The following is a 19,705-nucleotide window of genomic DNA, read 5'->3' as shown; positions in this document are numbered from 1 at the left end:
ACTGAAGACAGTCTAATGAAGCAACTATTTACAAAAGGGTTAAAGGAAAACAGCAAATGATGATGAAGCACCCTGGGGCTAGTCACTATGAGGAGCTGCTACCATCCCTGTGATGGTTAGTTTTAGGTGTTGACTTGACTGAATTCAGGGATACCTAGAGAGATGACAATGCATTATTTCTGGGTGTGTCTGTGAGGGTGTTTCCAGAAGAGGCTGGCATTTGAGTAGGTAGACTGAGTGGGGAAGATCTGCCTTCAATGTGGATAGGCACCATCCAATTGGCCGGGGGCCTGGGTGGAACCAAAAGGGCTGAGGAAAGGCAAATCCTTGCTGTCTCTTCAAGAGCTGGGACGCTCTTCTTCTGCCCTTGGACATCAGAACTCCAGGTTGTTTGGCTTTTGAACTCCAGTACTCGCACCAGTGGTTACCCAGGTTCTCAGGCCTTTGGCCTTGGGCTGAGAGTTACATCATCATGTTCCATGGTTCTGAGGATTTCAGACTTGGACTGAGGCTCACCATGGCTTCCATGGTTCCCCAGCTTGCAGACAGCCTGTCACGGGACTTCTCACCCTCCATAATCACAAGAGCAGATTCCCCTAATAAATTCCCTCTCATCCAACTATACCTATATATATCCTATTTGTTCTGTCTCTCTGCAGAACCCTAATACAACCCATAAGCTGGAAGAGGAAGTTATCAGAATCCAGCAAGACAGGATGCTATAAGAGAAGGCCATTCTATAGTTATGTGTGGCCTTCAGCAGAATCACACAGCCATATTATCCCACAGCTTGATGGGAAGGAAGTAGGTACACTGAGTTCTCTTTCTTACCACCCTCCTGTATCCTGCCAGTGCCTCTCATTGGTCAAATACAACAGGAATCCAGGTGATGCATTCCAAAAGGTAAGTGTTTCAGAGCACAGAGAAGAGTGATAAAGGATGGTAAATGGGTCTGGAAAAGCATGAGAAAATAGTACATGATTTTAAAGCTTAGGAAAAGAAGATGCAGATTAAATAACTTGTCTATGGTCATAAAGCAAGTAAGAGGTGGAGCTAAAATTCATCACTCAGTATGGCTTGATACCCATGCTCTTAACCACTAAGATGTGCTTCCTATAACTTGTTAGGAAGATTGCTAGTCATCCAGCATCTCTTTCTCCCGTACCCTACCCAGCTATTCTCTGATAATAGACTCCATCCTATCCCCACCCAGTTTTCCCAGTCTTCCTGGAACTGCGGGTAGCCACGTGACTAAAGTTCAGGCCAATGGAATATAAGTGAACACCATTAGATGTGTGCAGCTTTCAGGTTGTGCCCACCACTTTCCTTCTCCCTCGTCTATGGACTAGAATGCGGATGTGATAGTAGAAGCTGAAACAGTCACCTTGAACCACTGCATGGAAATTACTTTTGAGGATATAGTGCACCCTAAAGCCACCAGATCAGCACTGGACTGTTCATGCTCTAAATGAAAAAGAAATAAACTTACATATTGTTTAAGTAACTGTCATTTTGGCCTTTGTTATAGCAGCCCAACCTATATCCTAAATAATACCAAGACCAAGCACCCACATGGCCCAAATGAGGCTCAGTCATAATGGTTTGAGCAATAACAGAAATATGACTGGTATAGTCAGCTAGTGATCACCAATGTGTGTCTTCTCCTCTTTTTCCTGGCATATAACTAGACTACATTTTTCCACCCCACCCCATTCCATCTGGGTGAGGCTGTAAGACTAGTTCTTACCCTTGGAAAATGAGGGGAAGTGAGTATTTTGCCTCCAGGCTGAGGCAATCAAGGGTGAACATTCTTGCTCACCTGATTCACTTACTTGACAAATGGATGCAAAGCATCACTGAAAGAATCTGAGCCCCTAGAAGATGGTAAAGCCAGGAAATGGAAGAAGCCAAGGTCCTCAATGACACATGAAGCACAGCCCTCTGACAACTCTACACTTGACCACTGCACAAGCAAGAAACACAGTCTTCCTTGTGTTAAGCCACTGACACTAGGGTTTAGCCTATCCTGACTAAGGCATAAACACTGTGATCCAGAGCTGCAATCTCATCCCATATTTTTGGAGGACAAGGGGGTAGGAGGAGACTGGGAAATATTTAAGTTATTATTTTAAAGAAGTTATACAAATGTCATAATTTGTCCTAATAAGACCCAGCATACATCCTGCCTGAATGAGGAAGGCCAGAATAGCACAAGAAAACACTTTCTCCTTGCATATTGGCCCTCAGGGGAGTTAGCCCTGGTGGCTCCCAAGAATGCTATTCTCATGACACACTCCTCTCCTGGCACTCATAGGCCAGTTCACCAGGTCTGAGCAGAGACAGCACCAACTGAGCTCCTTGAGGCATGCCAGAGGGTCAAGCAACCCCAAAGGGCAACAAATTATGAAGGGTTAAGAAAACAAGGAACCAGTTTGCTTGTGGGTGGTGAGAGTGAGCTCCCCCACCTCTTCTTTCTAAAGTCCAGATTTTCTAAAATAAGCACATACTGCTTTTATACTAAAAAACTAAAGTTTAAAAATTGGACTTTCAAAACTTCAAGTTTTAAGAAAGATAAAAAATAAGCTGGATAAGCCCCAGGAATAAACATAGGAGATAGAGGTCACAGAAGAAAGGATCCAGTCCTCAAGGCACTGTTACAACAAGCAGAAAGGCCAGTCTTAGAGATATACAACTGAAAAGATAAAGTGTCTCACGGGTGACACCCTCACTCCGTCATTCAACAAATATTTACTGAAGATTAACTTGTGCTGGGCACTGTGCTGGCTGCTAGATTTACAAAGAAGAATAAGGTGGCCACAGTGTAGCGCAGTTGTTCACAATCTTAGCTGCACATTGAAATCACTTGAGATGTGATTAAACCCAAGCAAACAAACAAAAAAACACAATAACATTGATGCTTGGGTCCACATCCCAGAGATGTGGATGTAATCATTCAGGATTGGGAACTGGTCTCAGGACTTATAAAAGCTCCTCCTGATTCTAATGTGCAGCCAAAATGGAAAACCACCAGGAGGACATGACACATGGGATTAGTGTTGAAGGCTAGATAGGAGCAAGCCAGGGGAGAAAGGGAGAAGGGGGAAGAGGAGCATCCAGGTGGAGGAAACCAAGCTGAATGTAGAGGATTGCCCCATAGTTCCATACAACTAGAATGTCATAGTGGGTATGAGTGATGCAGGTTATGGTGTTCCTCCTATGTCAAACCAAATATCTATCCTCCAGGTAGAGGAGAGTCAGTCAAGGTTATTCACAGGGCAGACATGGTCACATCTGGGTTCATCCCAACTCTCCACACATCCTTTCTAACCCTCTCGGATGGCCGTAACTTCTAGCTATGCATGGAACTACAGAAAGGCTATGGAAAGGTGTGGGCTTTGCCTCCTCAGAAAATGGTACCACCATCTCAAGAAAGAAAGCTTATTTCTTGACACTCCATCATGACACTTCGATACAGCATTCATCCAGAGATACACCCCTTTCTCTACTGCCTTTTAAAAAATCCCCTTTTTGGTGACTTAATTTTATTATATGATCTTGCTGCAACACTGAGAAACAATCCCCCAAGGAGCCAATAGTTATTCACTTGCAGACTGATATAAAAATTCAAAGGTGGAATGGACTATCAATCATGAGGCAAAAAAGTAGTGGAACTATCACCAAAACCTCAGATGAAAAACCATTCCACATGTGGCTCCAGGGACAAATCACTAAATAATTCCACTGACCTAATCACCATTCCTGGCTACCTCCTTTTGGAGACTAGGTAAGTTGTAGGGAAGCTTCCAGAAATAAAAACCGCTTGATTAGTAGGTGGGATAACTGATAAAAGCTATTTTATCCTTCAATCTTGGGAAATAAGTATGTTTTAAATGAATAATAATAATAAAACAATAAAATAAAAGCACTTCCTGAATTCCAAGCACATTCAATACATGGACTTTACATACACCAGTTACCATATCCACGCAAGGTCCCAGTTGAGTTGATTAAATAACTGAGGCCTAAAGCAGTTTAATCACCTGCCCAAGGTCACAAGAAACTGCAAGAGAATTCAAACTAAATTTTTAGGACTTCTGTGATGACACAATATAATAAAAAATATACATATATTTGGTTTTCATCCCTGGTTCTCAGCACAGAGCTCCTAAAACTCTTGAAATTTCCTGAGTGATAGAGGTGACAGGAGCATCTTTTTTTAATTCATAATAAATACCTTTTAACCATACCTGAGTTTATGCTAATGAGATAACTGGTGGCCGAAAGTCCTTAGACAGCTTCAGGACGGGGGCTGGTTGTGGGAAGAACCAACCATATTATTAAAAGGTTGGAATTCAATTAGAACACTTGGACACAGGGTGGGGAACATCACACACCGGGTCCTGTCGTGGGGTGGGGGGATGGGGGAGGGATAGCATTATGTCATAATGTCATAATGTATGGGGGATGGGGGACGGATAGCATTATGTCATAATGTAAATGATGAGTTAATGGGTGCAGCAAACCAACATGGTACATGTATACCTATGTAACAAACCTGCACGTTGTGCACATGTACCCTAGAACTTACAGTATAAAAAAAAAAAGTTTTTTAGCAGGTCAAGGAAAATAAAGATCAAGAGCCAAGGAAGGCATTCCCTGGGATAAAGATAATAAATTTCAACAAATCAACACTAAAAGTAACTTTATAATATTGATTTAAAAAGCCATATTTCTTCAATGCTAAGGTGTCATCTTTTCACATTTTAATATCATAGATGTAATAGCTAACATTCATCTTGCACTTACTTTGTACCAGGTTCTGTTATGTGTGCTTTACATGTGCTGACTCATAGAATATGGGATATTTCATGGAGTGAAAAATTTCATCTTTTGCTCTCTGAAAAGTTGTTATTAAACCAATGTTACAAACTTAAACTCCATGACTGTTTAGAATCCAGGAACCATTGTAGGTGCAGAAATAAATAGTGCTTACAGATATACATTAATAAAAATTACATTGAGGAAAAAAAAAGTTGGAATTTCCAGCCCACCAACCTACTCTCCCCACTTCCCCACCTACTAACCCCCACTCTGCCACACACATACCTGACCTCTGGGGAGGGGAAAGGGACTGGGGATTGAGTTAATCACCCATGGCCATTGATTCAATCAATCATGCCTAATGGAACATCCATAAAAACCCTAAATGAGGAGGTATGGAGAGTTTCTGACTTAGTGAACCTATCCATGTGCCAGGAGGGTGATGCACCCCAACTCTAAAAGGACAGAAGCTCCTGTGCTTTGGACCCTTCCAGACTTCACCTTTTGCATCTCCTCATCCAGCTGTTCATTTATATCCTTTATAATAACCTGGTAAACATAAGCATAGTGCTTCCCTGAGTTCTCTAAGCTATTAAAGTAAATTACAGAAACCAAAAAAGGTTGTAGGAAGCCCTGATTTGTAGCCAAGTTAGACATAAGTGTGGGTAATATGTGGACCCACCACTTGCCATTGATATCTGAAGTGGCAGATAGTCTTGCAGGACTGAGCCCTTAACCTATAGGGCCTGTGCTAACTCTGGGTAGTGGTAAAATTTAATTAAATTCTAGGACATCTGGTTGGTGGCTGCAAAATATTTAAGAATTACTTGGTGTGGAAAACCCACACATTGGGTGTCAGAAGTATTGTGAGTACAGGCCAGGCACAGTGGCTCATGCCTGTAATCCTAGCACTTTGGGAGGCCGACAGAGGGAGGCAGATCACCAGAGGTCAGGAGTTCGAGACCAGCCTGGCTAACATGGCAAAACCCTGTCTCTACTAAATTTCCAAAAATTAGCTGGGCATGGTGGCGGGCACCTGTAATCCCAGCTAGTCGGGAGGCTGAGACAGGAGAATAGGTTGAACCCAGGAGACAGAGGTTGCAGTAAGCCGAGTTCATGCCATTGCACTCCCATCTGGGCGACAGAGCGAGACACCATCACAAAAAAAAAAAAAAAAAAAAAAAAAGAAGTATTGTGAGTAGAGAAATAATTTTCTTTTAACTTTGCTTTGCTTCTTCTTACATTCTGGCCAGGAGTGAACCTGTGCTCATCTGTGCTCCCGAAAGAATGGCTGCTTGACAAGCTCATCAACTGCTGTAAGAGGCATTTTTCCTGCTGTGTGTCTAAGAAAAGCACCAAAAAACCACCATGACTCTTTCCAAGGGAGAAATGACAGCTCCGTCTTTGACCTGAATAGCATGAAAACAAGGCAGTCTAATCCAGAGAGCTGCTCTGTCATGGAGAGAATAACCCTTGGGGACACCAAGTACCCAAACAGCACAGCACATGAATATAAACAATGAATACCCAATGGCTATAGACCTCCTTTGGCTTACAGCCCCTCACAGCACTTTAAGAGGTGAAAATAGAACTGGAAGACGCCTTAGGGATCACCGGGCACAACCCCCGCTTTTCGCAGATAAGGAAACTGAGGCTAGTTAACATGTCTATTAAAGAAGCTGGAGCAGGTGAAAGCTAGAACCTTGATCTCAAACTCTCAGGCTTCTGTTTTATTTTCTCTATCACCCTGCAAGCCCAGATCCCAGAAGGGAACCTCATGGTTCCCATCACACTGCTATAGACTGAATATTTATATCCCCTCAAAATTCATGTATTGAAACCTAATCCTCAATGTGATGGTATTTGGAGGTGAGGCCTTTGGGAAGTGTTTAGGTCATAAGGGTGGAGCTCTCACCAGAGGGATTAGTGCCCTTAGAAAAGAGACTGCAAGAGCTCCCTGGCCCTTTTCTGCCATGTTGAGGACACAGTGAGAAGATAGACATCTATGAACCAGGAAGCAGGCCCTCACCAGACACTGAACCTGCCAGTTTCTTGATCTTGGAATTCCCAGCCTCCAGAACTTGTGAGAAATAAATTTCTGCTGTTTACAAACTACCCAATCTGTTTTTGATATAACAACACAAATGGACTAAGACACACATTCTAATCTCCTCATGAGAAACTGGGCTTTTACCATAGGGGAGCTGAAGAGAAAAAAACATTGTTTTTTATTTTCTACTGCTAATTTGAAAGGATACTCATATTTATCAGTGCCTCTTGGGGGCAGTCCAGTCTGTAAGTCCCAGAGGGAGATATGGAGATGAAAAAGGGTCAAATACCTGGGCCTTCCTGAAGCACAAATCATTCCATGAATGCAAACAATTTAGTAGTTATACAGTCTGATTTCCCAGAGCAAGCAATGCTCATCCTACCATTGCTTATGTTTATGTACAATTTAAGAGGACCAAATGGCTTCGTCACACTGTGGAGTGTCAATACTGGTGTCATTAACATACAATTCTACATGCATGGAGCAGATCATCGAGTACCTGTCCTCTTAATAAATCACATCATGCAAAGCTATGGTTTAGATGTCACTTTCATTTCATAAAATGATTCACCACAGTATGTCTTAAAAGCTAGTTTTGCTCATGCATTTAGTCTACAGTTCCATTGATAGAGATGTGATTGCCTCGCAACTTGTCAGAAACACATCCTCTGAATAAAACATGGTACTCCTCCCTGCCACAGAATGCCAACCTTGATCCAGATCTATTTTGGGCGCTTGGTTCCTAGAAATGAATGAAAGTCGTTGTTGAGGTGGAATTTTGCTTCAGGTCCTGTGGGACTTGATGAGGACATTCTTCCCAGCACAAGAAGCTGACCAGGGACAGGGTGCCACAGCTGAGTGTGTTACTGAGGATAAACATATTTAAACCGCTGTTTGTGGACAGTTCCCCTCCTCCTTTACTGTCAACATATATCATAAAATAAATCCTTTCATTTCATCTTAGGAAGGCAAGATATTCAGGCTAGTGATGAAAGAACAGTAAGGAGAGACTTGATAGCCCAGACCAGTAGCAGCTAAACTAACCTTGAAAGCAGAAGAAAAAAAAAAAAGAGAGCCACTAAGCCACCGAGTGAGAATGGGTGGCAGGAAGAGTTAGAGAGATCCTGCCCATTCGCATTTCTTTCTCTTCACTCTCTCTTCAGCCTGTCTCTTGACAAGAGTGTCCCGGTTCACGCATCGCAAATCTCCACTTACCGTGACAGGCATGAGGATGGAATGTCCTATTTCGAGACACCTACAGGCTAACTGAGGAATAGAAATCAGGGAGGGAAGCAGCTCCTAGGTCTTACAGTTTAATGATTACACCGCCGTTTTCAGCCCCTGACTTCATTAAATTCAGGGTAAGGACGACCCACACGACGTCCTTCTCGTGCCAGGTACTTGGCAAGACAGAACCAGTCGCCGCTGTGTCCTCCCGGCAAGATGAGCGCAGGTTTCAGAAGCCCCAGGTCTGGAAGTTTGCTGTGCCAGGCTCCTCGGAGCAGCACCACTGCCCCAGACGAACACGCACACACACGCACTCACACACACACACACGCACACGCACACACACACACACACACACGGCTCATTGGACACTTGCCCTGCCACCCCCGAAAGCACAGCGCCGAGGAAAGGCCGGTTCCGGCCGCGAAGGCAGCAGGTGTCCCCTGACCCTTTCCCTCCGCCGTCCAACCCCAGCCCCATCCCTAGCTGAGTTCATACGGACGCCCCCCAAACTCGCAGTTCTCGGGCAGAATTGCGACCAAGAAATAAAAGACAAAATGAGCAGACTTACCTAACTCGTCTGGGCTGTAGGATGCGGGCGAGGCTTCCACAAACTCACTGTCTGGGGGAGAAGAAAAGCAGAAAACAACTCGAATCGCTACCATTCAGGACGAACCCACCAAGCACCAGCTCAAGCGCAGGTCCCCGGGAAAAGCGCGGGCTTCTCTCTCCCAGCTCTCAGAATCCGTGAGCCGGAGGCCCCGCGGGATTCAGACCGCCAGATCCCCAGGGAGTGACAAATCGCCGCAGAAACTTGGGGGGGAACTCGGCCCTGGCACCGCGCGGCTTCCAGGCGCGGTCAGGCGCGCGCCAACTTTCCCCACGTGCCACCCCGCGGCTCCCCCGGCCGGGCCCTGGGCCGCAGCCGCATCCTCTGCCCTCAGCCCGCGGGGCACATTGCTCTGTCTGCCGGGCCTGGCGCCGACGCCCCAGCGCCGAGGAGCCGCGAAGTTTTCCCGCGGTCCCGGGGGCCCGAGGGCGCGCGGCGGCGGCGGCGAGCACCCCTCGCCCACCCAGGCGCCCCGCGCATCCCCGCTCGTTGCTAGGCGACCGTGGCCGTCACGCTCCGCAGAGGCGCGCGCGGCCTCCCAACTCCCGGCTGGCGGAATCCTCCCTAGTCCCCGCCCCGTTTGCCCATTTTCCAAAAAATCAGAGCATAACCCGTTCTAACCCGATTCCCTGCTCTGTTGATGTTATGTCTGCCCTCCTCTGATGCTTGGGAAATCGTTTGTTCTGTGGGCTTCTCCTGAGGAGATGGACGATTTTCAGAGCTTGCAGAAAGGTAGGAGGAGATCCAAATGCCCCCCAATCCCCTCCTTTTGGAACCAGAATTCCAACTCCAGTCCAACATTATTTCCTACTCTTCAAGAGATCACCTGGCTCAAGTGGGCAAAGTAATATGAGCTGCATTGCACAGGTTGGGAAACCGAGGCTGAGAAGTTGTTAATTTATGCGTGACATCATTATGGTAGGGGTATGTGAGGGAGAAGTGGGAGAGGAGAGAAGAGCAGTGCTCCTTCTACTCTATAAAAGATTGACTGCTTTCAAATACAGAATGTAGAAGCAAGGTTATGCTCTGAGAGCTGTAAATTCTAAAATAATTAATGTAACACTGTGAGAACCTCCCTCTCTGAGTCAGTAGCCTGATAACTTGGACAGATGTGTTATGTATCTCCCCCCAGTCCCCAGGACTGACTGTGACTGCTCTGCATTAAGGGGGCGAGGGTGCTGGACTTGGGGTATGCTCCAGAGAGAGCCCCGCAGCTGATGGCCCATAACAGGGTCAGTGGGAAGGAAGGAACAAGTATGGAAATGGTTGTCCTTTCTCCATCCTTGGAGGATTATTGGAGGGTCAACAGTCTGGGCAGCCTCCTGGGGGCCTTCTGTTGTCTCAAAGTGATCAGAGCACCAGCTGCAGCAGCCTAAGGGCCCCGATCTGAGCCAATGTGCTCTCATCCTGTAAACACTCAGCCATCTCTGGCTTTTCCACTGTCAGTTTTTGGTTTACAAATCACCATGAAGGACAGAAAGCCCCTTCGGCCAGCATTGCTTAGGGAGCCCAGGGAAGCAAGAGTGGGGCTGTCCTCCCCAAGCAAGGCAGCATTCTTGAGCTGCTGAGCCTATCTCTCCAACCTCTTCTTTTTCCTGCTTCTTATAATCTGAGCTCCCAAATCCAGGAATTAAATATGTTTGGGTGAAGGTTTGCACTCATCACTCCATCCCCTCCCAACTCCTAGAATCCTCCCATTTGTCCTCTGGAACTCATGGTTCATCGCTAGCAAAATCTGTATATCCTCAGCCTCCTCTCTGAATGTTTCTTTCAGTGTCGTGCTCTGACCCATACCTGGCTTTCCTTGAAAATAACAGGCTGCATTATTTGCCTCCTCTACTTATTTCAGCCATCTATGGATCCTCTGGTTGTTCTACCTCATTTCTTGAAGATAATGGCATCTGATTCACTGTCACTTTTCCCAGTATCATTCCTGTGATTATTCTTATTTTTCTCCATCTACATAGTCACACTCTGATCTCTCAACTCATCTGCATCTTATCCCTTTCTTGACCTGCTCCAACCACACCAGCCCCCTGCTGTCATAGCGACACCATGCATAATATCAAAGTGAAGCAATCCACTCTCCTACCTTTCCAGCTTATCCCCTCTGTTATTTTAATCCAATGTGTCCTTGACCCCACCAGCATCTATAATTTACTTATCCATGACCTTTTCTCTGCCCCTCACTCTCCTCATGACCCTCCTTCCTTCCTTATGGACTTTAGTTTCCAGTTTCATTATTATTTCTCTCTTACTTACACCTTCAAATCCATGTTCTGCTCTCTTTCCGTGCTATTTACCTGGTAAAAAAACAACCCTAGTAAAATATAACTCTCCACCTTCTTTCCATCTACACCCAGCTAAACATGATTGAAGAAGCACAAAATTGGCTGGGCATGGTGGCTCACGTCTATATTTCCAGCACTCTGGGAGGCTGAGGTGGGTGGATCACCTGAGGTCCTGAATTTGAGACCAGCCTGGCCAACATGGTGAAAACCCATCTCTACTAAAAATACAAAAATTAGCCAAGTGTGGTGGCGCATGTCTGTAATCCCAGCTACTCAGGAGGCTGAGGCAGGAGAATCGCTTGATCCCAGGAGGTGGAGGTTGCAGTGAGCAGAGATCACGCCATTGCAGTCCAGCCTGGTTGACAGAGCAAGACTCCGTCTCAAAAAACAAAAAAAGGACAAAATTATGCTCTCTGGTCTTATTTTCGATTCATGACCACTAAAATAAAATGGAGCTAGTGCAGCCCAGCAATCACTCTGCATTTGCCTGTTTATTTACTCTCCTGCTCTCTTGTTGCTATGGATGAATCATGTAAGGCCATTATGGCCTCCTGTATGGATCAGATCCCATTTATGTGGCTTTTCCCTCTTCCCACCTGGATTAATATTTTCTTCTGTCCTTGATCACTCCTGTCAGTATACAGACATACAACTATGATCCTGTCTTTTTAAAAATCCTTTCTTGACTCTATGTATCTCCAGCCATTACTCCAATTCTCATCTCCCCTTTACAACAAAATTCATTAAAATAATTGTCTACACTGATAGCACCCATTCTCCATTTTGCTCTTACAAGCAGCCTAAATAGGTTTCTACCTCACTCTGCCAGAGTAGCTCTTGTCAAGGTCAAGAATGGCTTTGCCATTGCCAATTCCAATTATCAGTCCTAGATCCTAACAGCAGGTTTTGACCTGCTGATCTTATGAGTGGATGGGCTCAGATGGGCTGTCTGCAGAATCAGTCTCCTCTGGTTTCCCATAGAATCAAGCAAATAACATTTGTGTCTCAAGAGAGGTGGCCTATAGAAGGCCTTGGGATCAGCCAGACCTGGGTTCTAATACCTGTTCCAATACTAGCTAGTAACTTAATTTCTTTCAGCCTTAGCTTTGTGTAAACATGGAGATAATAATCATACCTAGCATACCAATGTGGTGAGAGTGCAATAAACTAATGCACTTGGAGCCCCTAGGAGAGAGAGTGTCACACTGTAAAAGTCAAATAAACATTAGTTATTATTGGATGCCTTGCTCCTTTACAGCTGACACAAATGGACTCTTTTTATCCCTTAACAATTTTGAGTTACTAAAAGAAGATACTAACCACAGAGTATGTTTGCATTAGAGGAATGTTCATTGTCTCCAACTTTTAGTTTGCATTCCAAGAGTTGGCTTGAAAGCTGGTTACTTGGAGCTGGCAACAGGTTTACCCCTATGAAGAGCGTTGCCTGTGCTCCACAGGGTGATTAGGTTCTGGAGCCTGCCAAACTGTTCTCACAATGGACTTGCCTTCAATTTGTTCATATAAATGGATGACTTGTAAACTAGGAACTATCCTTACAACATTTTAGTTATTTGAATTTCCTAATCAACTGAGGGTTAATGAGAAAACATCTCTCTTGTTTCAGTATTTGCTGTTGACAATTCTCTAAAGTCAATGATTCCAATTTTCTATCTTAGGAAAATAAGATAGAATTGTTGGCTTAGAATAGAGCCAACAATAATGTTTCATATTAATCAAACAAACATTTATTGGGAATTTACCATGCTTCCAGCGCTGTGCAAGGCACTGCAGACACAGAGGTGATCAGTGCCCTTCTAATAAGGGATTCCATGACAGACCTTATTGAATCTCAGGGCAATGTCCAAAGTGCCTACCCACACTTGACTTTTATAGGTCTCTTATAAAGAAATGGTTCTGCTGGAGTGTCACTGAGTTATAATAAACAGTGCACAAGTTTACAGATTTGCATCTCAGCTCTGTGGATATTGGGTGGCGGGCATTTTCAGTTTCCTAACAATAATACATACCTCACTGGATTGTTAGGAGCAGCGAAATAGGTAAGGTATGAGACAGACCAGGCACAGTGTCTAGCACACATAGGTACATAATAAATATTCATTTTCTGGCTGGGAATGGTGGCTCATGCCTGTAATCACAACACTTTGGGAGGCAGAGGCAGGCGGATCACCTGAGGTCAGGAGTTCAAAAGCAGCCTGGCCAACATGGTGAAACTCCATCTCTACTAAAAATACAAAAATTAGCTGGGTGTGGAGGCAGGTGCCTGTAATCCCAGCTACTCAGGAGGCTGAAGCAGGAGAATCGCTTGAACCCGGGAGGCAGAGGTTGCAGTGAGCAGAGATTGTGCCATTGCACTCCAGCCTGGGTGACAGAGTGAGATTTCGTCTCAAAATACATACATACATAAATAAATATTCATTTTCTTCCCACATAGAGGGCTAGAGCATGCCAGATTGCTCTCCTTTTCATCCCAGGTGGCAGGTGGGCCTCCTGCTGCCATGGCCCCAGCAGACAGCAAGAGGGAGTCCCTGCCCCTGTTTCTAGGGAAGCATATTTATTAGAGGTGGGACGTATGGGGAGGAAACGACAAGGTGGAAATATTTCTGGAGCTCAAGAGGAAGTTTACCATAGAAACAGATTATACAGGGGCCTGGTGTCTAATGGTCACTGTTACTATTGCCATGATATATCATGAATTGATGGGCTTTTGGCAGCTGGCCTGGGAACCCAACTCCTAACTCTAATGTTCTTTCTTTCCTTATATTATTGTAAATGTTTTAAATTTATTTTTATAATATAAACAAATAAAATGTGTTTGCTGTAAAGGAAAAAACATTTGGTATAGATGAGTATAAACTGAAAAATAAAAGTCTCCTTTCCTGTCCTCTCCTAATCTCCATCCGCAAACTAAAAACCATCCACAACTTCTTATGTGTCCTAGTAGGAATTTTTAAGGCATATTCAAATGTGTATACAAATTGTTTAAACAAGTTGGATATTATTATTATGGATTCCAAATTAAAGGCAAAAATTTCTAAATGAAATTTTGCTCCACTCCCAAACATAAACTGGGGTATGACTATTTTCTGTTTAGGAAGGCAAGAAAGTATATTAAAAAGTCATAGAAGAAAAGTGTTATCAACCATTAGAAAACAGTAAAATCTTAAACAAAATTTAAGTGTTTAAAGGGTAACACATAACGCTTCAGTTATCTGGAAAACTCAATCAGCTCCCTCGTTCCTCAGTAAATGAGGTATGGTTATATAGCAACACTGGACATAATGCCAGGATCAAAGGAAATCTTAGCTGCATTTCTAGAGCTAAGAGCACACTCTACATACTTTTTTGGGGTACAATGCCCATCACAGATATTCTGCTTAGTGTGCAGGGACTTCAGCTGTAAGCCGTGAACCTGCCCTGTAGCAGTCTGGGAATGCCATCAAGCCCCTGCCCAGCCTCTGCTGCAGAGGTGGCAGGGTCTGCTTTGACTGCAGGCTCTACTTGGAGGAGCAGACAACAGGAGGGCCTTTACAGGCTGTTCTCACTTAAGGGGCCCCCAGGGGTTACATAGCTACTTGATGGTGTTCAGAAGAGGAAGAGGCGGAGTCTCACACAGATATGCTTCTTTCTCCAAGAGATGGGTGAGGGGCTAAATGCCACATGGGGAGAAACTTTATCCTGCCAAATTATGCTATTAATTCTCTTTGCAAGAAAGAGCTGCACAAATGCCATAATAACAAGTTAAGACAGTAGCTAGGGCCCACTAGGATGTGTGTATGGCCTTCCCATCCCCAGCCCCCAAGGAAATCACCAATTTCAAGCATGAAAGACAGAAAGAAGTGAGCTGAGCTGAGTCATCTCTCTGCCTTCCTCTCCTTCCTGGTATTGCCCTTTGATCATCTTCTCTGCAGGTAGCCTGTCTCCTGGAGGCCCTCTGCTAGTTAACAGCAGAGCAGAGCGGGGAAGCAACACCCGCTCCTCCTCCCCTCCTCTCCCAGGGAAGCATGGGCAGGACTGATTTAGAGGGAAGAGGGGCTAAGGCTGCCTGAGCTCAGCATGACTCTATTCTGTTATCCTTGTCTCTTATCTGCACTTCCTAGGACAAGCCAACAGGTGAAACTAAGGACAAACACATGCCTATCAGTAAGGTTTCATCAAAATGAAATTTGCAATTGATTGGTTGAAGCATTAGCTCCCAGGCTGAATTGGCCCAATGGGCATTTCTTGTTCTCTAGGATTTAATAGTCTTTCCTTTTAGCACAACTCCACTTCTTTATAAGACTTGATGAAAAGGAAAAAGAAAACACAGTTGTTTTATTTCCCTTAAATGAAAATCAGGCCTCAGGTAACTACTTTGTTTCGTAATTTCCAGAAGACAGGAGTGGGCTCCATAAGAAGAATAATTAACCATATCTCACCTAAAAAAAATCATTATCCTAAGCAGAAACAATACAGATGTTGTATGGATCTGCCTCAAGGCCAGCGACCAAGAGATGAAATGAAATTAACTCTGACAGGAAGCCAATGGTTCATTTTGGTAAAAATGCCAAATGTGTCCTCTAAAAATTCCAAATATCAACGCAGGAGGTGCTATCAACAAAAGCAAGGTGTTTTGGGAAATATATAAATAAATTAAATTTGTCCCGTTCCTGCACTGCCTTCCCCACCAGATTCCTGTTACCAAGTATAGTCCAGAGAGGAAGATTTAAAAGAATCTTCACTCAATATCATATCAAAGGAAATAAAATCTGGCAGAGCCAAGAAGCTACTAGAAGGTGTACTTGGACATGAGTCAGAATAAAGAACGATTCCAAAAATACATGCAAGAAAAGGTCCCTGCAGAGGACAATCATACGCTTCCGACTTACACTCAGATCTATTGAGTGAAATCAGACAAAATACCCAGTGTTAAGATTAAGGACAAAAACATTTGCTGCAATTGAAATCTATGACTAAACTATTAAAAAACAAAATCTGTAGGATAAATGTGAGTTTCTGCTGAAATGCAGAGACCATGATCTTATATTTCCAACCCAGCATCTAAGGCAGAGGCCTGAGGGGGAATTGCTTCTTTCAGAGCTGCAAATCGAGTCTTCTTGGACCACACAGAGGCTTCTCTTCTTTCACAGAAAAGTGGTTTTCCCAAGATGCTATTGCCTTAGCAGTCAGCATAGTGTGGGTGGTGGAAGGAGAAGCAGGAGACCTTGCTGTAGCCCTGTTTTTGCCACTAATCTTTAATAAGTGTCCTAATCTGCTTATACTGTGCTCTTCTCTGTAAAACGACAGTTGAAACAGATGAGGGACTTTAAGGAACTAATTGAAACAAGTGCCAGTAGGAGATCACAGATAATGGATTCCATTATATGCATCTGTTTAATACAGAGTATGCAAGAAAAATAGACAAAAAGGATCAAACTTCTCAGAAAGGTGGAGATGCAGAGTAATGTTGCCCTTAGAAACTGACAGACAGGAGTAAAATGGATAGAACGCAGCTCTGGAGTATGAAGACCTGAGTGTGAATCTGCTGTCTGAGCTGGGCTTAGTTAGTTTGCCTTTGCAAGACTCAGTTTTCTCATCTGCAAAATGGAGATAAGACTAACTACTTCACAAGATTTCAATAAGGGTTTGAATGCAATGAAATCATGTACATGGCAATGTTTGGCACACAGACTGCTGTCAGGAAAAGTTGCCTCCTTCCTCCTTGACCAGTGTTAAAACTCTCCCTGACCCTGAGAGGCTTCAGAAAGGAAATCTGCTCCTTCCTGTTTATATAACCATAATGGGAACAGTACCACTGAACTTCTATGACGCACCTGGCCCACGCTGCCAGGCCGTGTTTCCCAGACTTCCTGCCTCTCCCCTAAAGAGGAGCTTAAGCAGGTTGAGTTCCCTGGGAAGCATGGATGACAGCAGGATCCCAAACAGCTGAGTGAGCACAGCTATAAGAGGAAGAAGAAATATTTTATAGATTTGCTGAGAAGGAACTCCTCTTCCGTACCAAATCCCCACATACTTGATATGGCTGGTGGCCGAACAGCCCAATCAACTTGAAATGCAACAGTCAGAAATGCGACAGTGGCCAAACACTGTCTCCCTTTTGTTTCATATGTCAGGGACTGCATGTGATTTCTTTTGGAAAATGTGCTCCAGACCTTTAAAATGAGTTTGAAAACCCAGTGGCCCAGATCATTGGGAATATTTTTAGGAGTGTCAGAAGCAGGAGTGGAACAGGGACTTTCCTTCAGAAACTCCTTATCACCCCCAAACATCCTGGGTTCACAGCCAGCTTCCTGGAAGCTCTCCTACCCAATTGCAGCCCGAGATGCTCTGAGGATAATACAAGGGCAGATGTTGTGTGGATCTGCCTCAAGGCCTATGACTCAACAGGATGACAGAGACTCCCTGGAAGATAATGCAATTCTCTGTGGACTGCAGGAAGCCAACAACAAAACCCCGAGGTTTGGACACTCCAGGGCTTTCCCTGGTACTCCACTAGAAATGCAAACCCCACCAGCCCATATTGAGCCTCAGAGATAGAATAGCTGGCACTAGCCAGTGGTGGGGAGAGGTGAGGTGGGGAAATGGAGTGTCGAGGAAAGATGCTTTGAAGCAGGTGGGTCAAGGCCTTGGCTATGCATGAGCTGAGATGGCTGTAGGGGAGAGCCCTGCTGTGAGCTTGGATGAGAATGCACATGTTACAACAGCACTGTTTATTTTCTGGCCCTGCTCAGGGCTAGTTCTCATTTTAACTGTGACAAGCAAATAACCAGCAATACAAGTTTGTAAATGGACCACCAGAGCCTTAAGCTGTGAAGGCAGAGTAGGGAGTGTTGGAGAGGGAATTGGAGGGACGGAAGCCTATGGTGGCTAGGATTGGACTGATCTCGGTTTAAATTCCAGCTCAGCCATTTGTGAGCTGAATGATGTTGTACAAGTTTCTCAGCCTCTTCAGGCCCAATTTTTTCATTCATGAACTCAGAATAAAGCTGTTGTGAGAATTAATTGAGATAGTCTATATCTATACAAAAAAGGCTTAGTGTAACATCTGGCAATATTATGTATCTAATAAATGGTTAAAATATTTTTCTATAATTCGTCCATTTCTGACTTAGCTCTGGCACATTATACTTCCTCTCCGAGTGTCAGTATCCTCATCCTACTTCAAGACCTCACGAGGTTCTCATTTTGGCACCTGACTCTGTCCTCTGAGGACCTGCACCTTTCTTGGATCTCATCCCAGGCCTCTGAGAACCACCTTAGTATCAGCTGCCCACAAGGATTTACAGATTTCAGCCACACTGATTCCTTGTGTCTGTGCTTCACCCACTGACAGTGGGTGACTGTGCTTCACCCACTTCACCACAACACTGCCCTGCTTTGTCTTGGATGCCTTCATATTTGCAGGATATAGACTGATTATCTGAACTGGAACCAGATATTATGGTGTCTGTTGCCTACCAGAACTAAGCTTTTCCCTCAGCCCCAGAAGCTCATCACTTACCCAAAAGCAGTACCTTCTCTTTAGGCAAACCTAGACACAGGTCTGCTTTCCCTTCCTATGTTCCAGCCTTGCCCCAAAGATTGCAGATAGATGACATGGTAAACTCACAGAGGGATAAGGCAGAGCTTGGAGATGGTCACAGTATGGAGTTTTTAGCCACCCCTTTGTTACAGTGATCCCTAAGGCTTCTTTCAGTTCTAAAATTCTCTGGTGGATGATTCTATTGCCTAGGTTACAAAAGCACCAAGCACCAGTGGGAAAACCACACTTTCTTTCTCTCCTCTGCCTTTAGGCTTTGGTAACAAGCCTAGGGTCATTGAATCAAATGCTATAGGTGTGCTGAAAGCAAGGTGAAGTGATGTGGTGGTGCCAGAAGCAATTGTATAATCAGATAGGTTCCCACAGCCAAAAAAGGTTTTCAATGAAGGCAGAGATATTCAGAGGATGTGGTCCCAACTGTCTTTCATTCATTCATTCATTCATCCAGCCACACAGCCAGCCAGCCATCAAATATACACCATGAATTTGCCATGCAACAGTGAAAGGGGTACAAAGATGAATAAAACAAGGCATCTGTCTCAAGAAGCACACAGGCTGTTCAGGATTCAGGCAAGCACAATACAGTGTGATGATACGTGCTGTGACATGGGAATCTGCAGAGGCTATGGCAGCACTGAGGAGGGAGGAGAGACTCTCCTTCAGACCAGGATGGGGTTTGGTAGGAGGTGGTGGCAGGAAGAGATCCCAGAACAGATGACTTAAGCAGAAGCTTCAAAGATGAGTAGGAACTGGCCAAGTGGAAGAGAGATGATAATAGCAGCCTTTGCAAAGGTTCACAGGCATGTGAGGGCAGGATGTATTCAGGGATCCAGGAAGAGGCTGATACAGTGAGAAGGAGGGGGTTGCTATTAGTGATGGGCAGCAGGAGATGAATCTAGAGGGGCAGGCAGAGGTCAGATCTGGAAGGGCTGTGTGTTGAACTAGGGAGGTTTAGTTTTTTTCCATGGGGTGTGAAGAGATGCTGGCTTAAGAACTTCTAAAAAGTGGCTGGAATGACAGTATGACAGTGCACAGGAACAAATGACAGTTGGTTTTTGGGTGGAATGCATCCAAATTTCCTCTCTCAAAGCTTCCTGTCTTCCCTTTGGAGACTATCTCATTGTGTGCAGCAGTCTTGGTTGGAAGAC

General features: G+C 44.6%; 1 protein-coding gene across 5 annotated transcripts in view; it reads right to left on the bottom strand.

The window, feature by feature from the left end:
* The window catches only part of AMOTL1 (angiomotin like 1), a 144,749-nt gene extending 126,085 nt beyond the window's left edge, over positions 1–18,664 (bottom strand). For 2 of the 5 annotated variants that reach the window (XM_019037200.3, XM_019037201.3), the window contains exons 1-2: positions 18,519–18,664; positions 8,670–8,720 (exon numbers count right to left, since the gene is read on the bottom strand). Coding sequence is in view for 2 of the 5 variants with exons in the window: in XM_019037197.3 (XP_018892742.3) it covers positions 8,670–8,763 (94 nt within the window). In the remaining 3 variants the exon portion in view is untranslated. Of the gene's footprint in view, positions 1–4,247; positions 4,271–8,669; positions 9,274–18,518 lie in introns of those variants that run through there. The other 3 variants (XM_019037197.3, XM_019037199.3, XM_055356103.2) reach the window with 3 other exon arrangements.
* Between the last annotated feature and the right edge of the window lie 1,041 nt (positions 18,665–19,705).

Source organism: Gorilla gorilla, chromosome 9 (genome assembly GCF_029281585.2).
Source record: "Gorilla gorilla gorilla isolate KB3781 chromosome 9, NHGRI_mGorGor1-v2.1_pri, whole genome shotgun sequence".
In the NCBI taxonomy this organism is placed as follows: Eukaryota; Metazoa; Chordata; class Mammalia; order Primates; family Hominidae; genus Gorilla; species Gorilla gorilla.
This window is presented reverse-complemented; position numbering and strand designations above follow the sequence as displayed.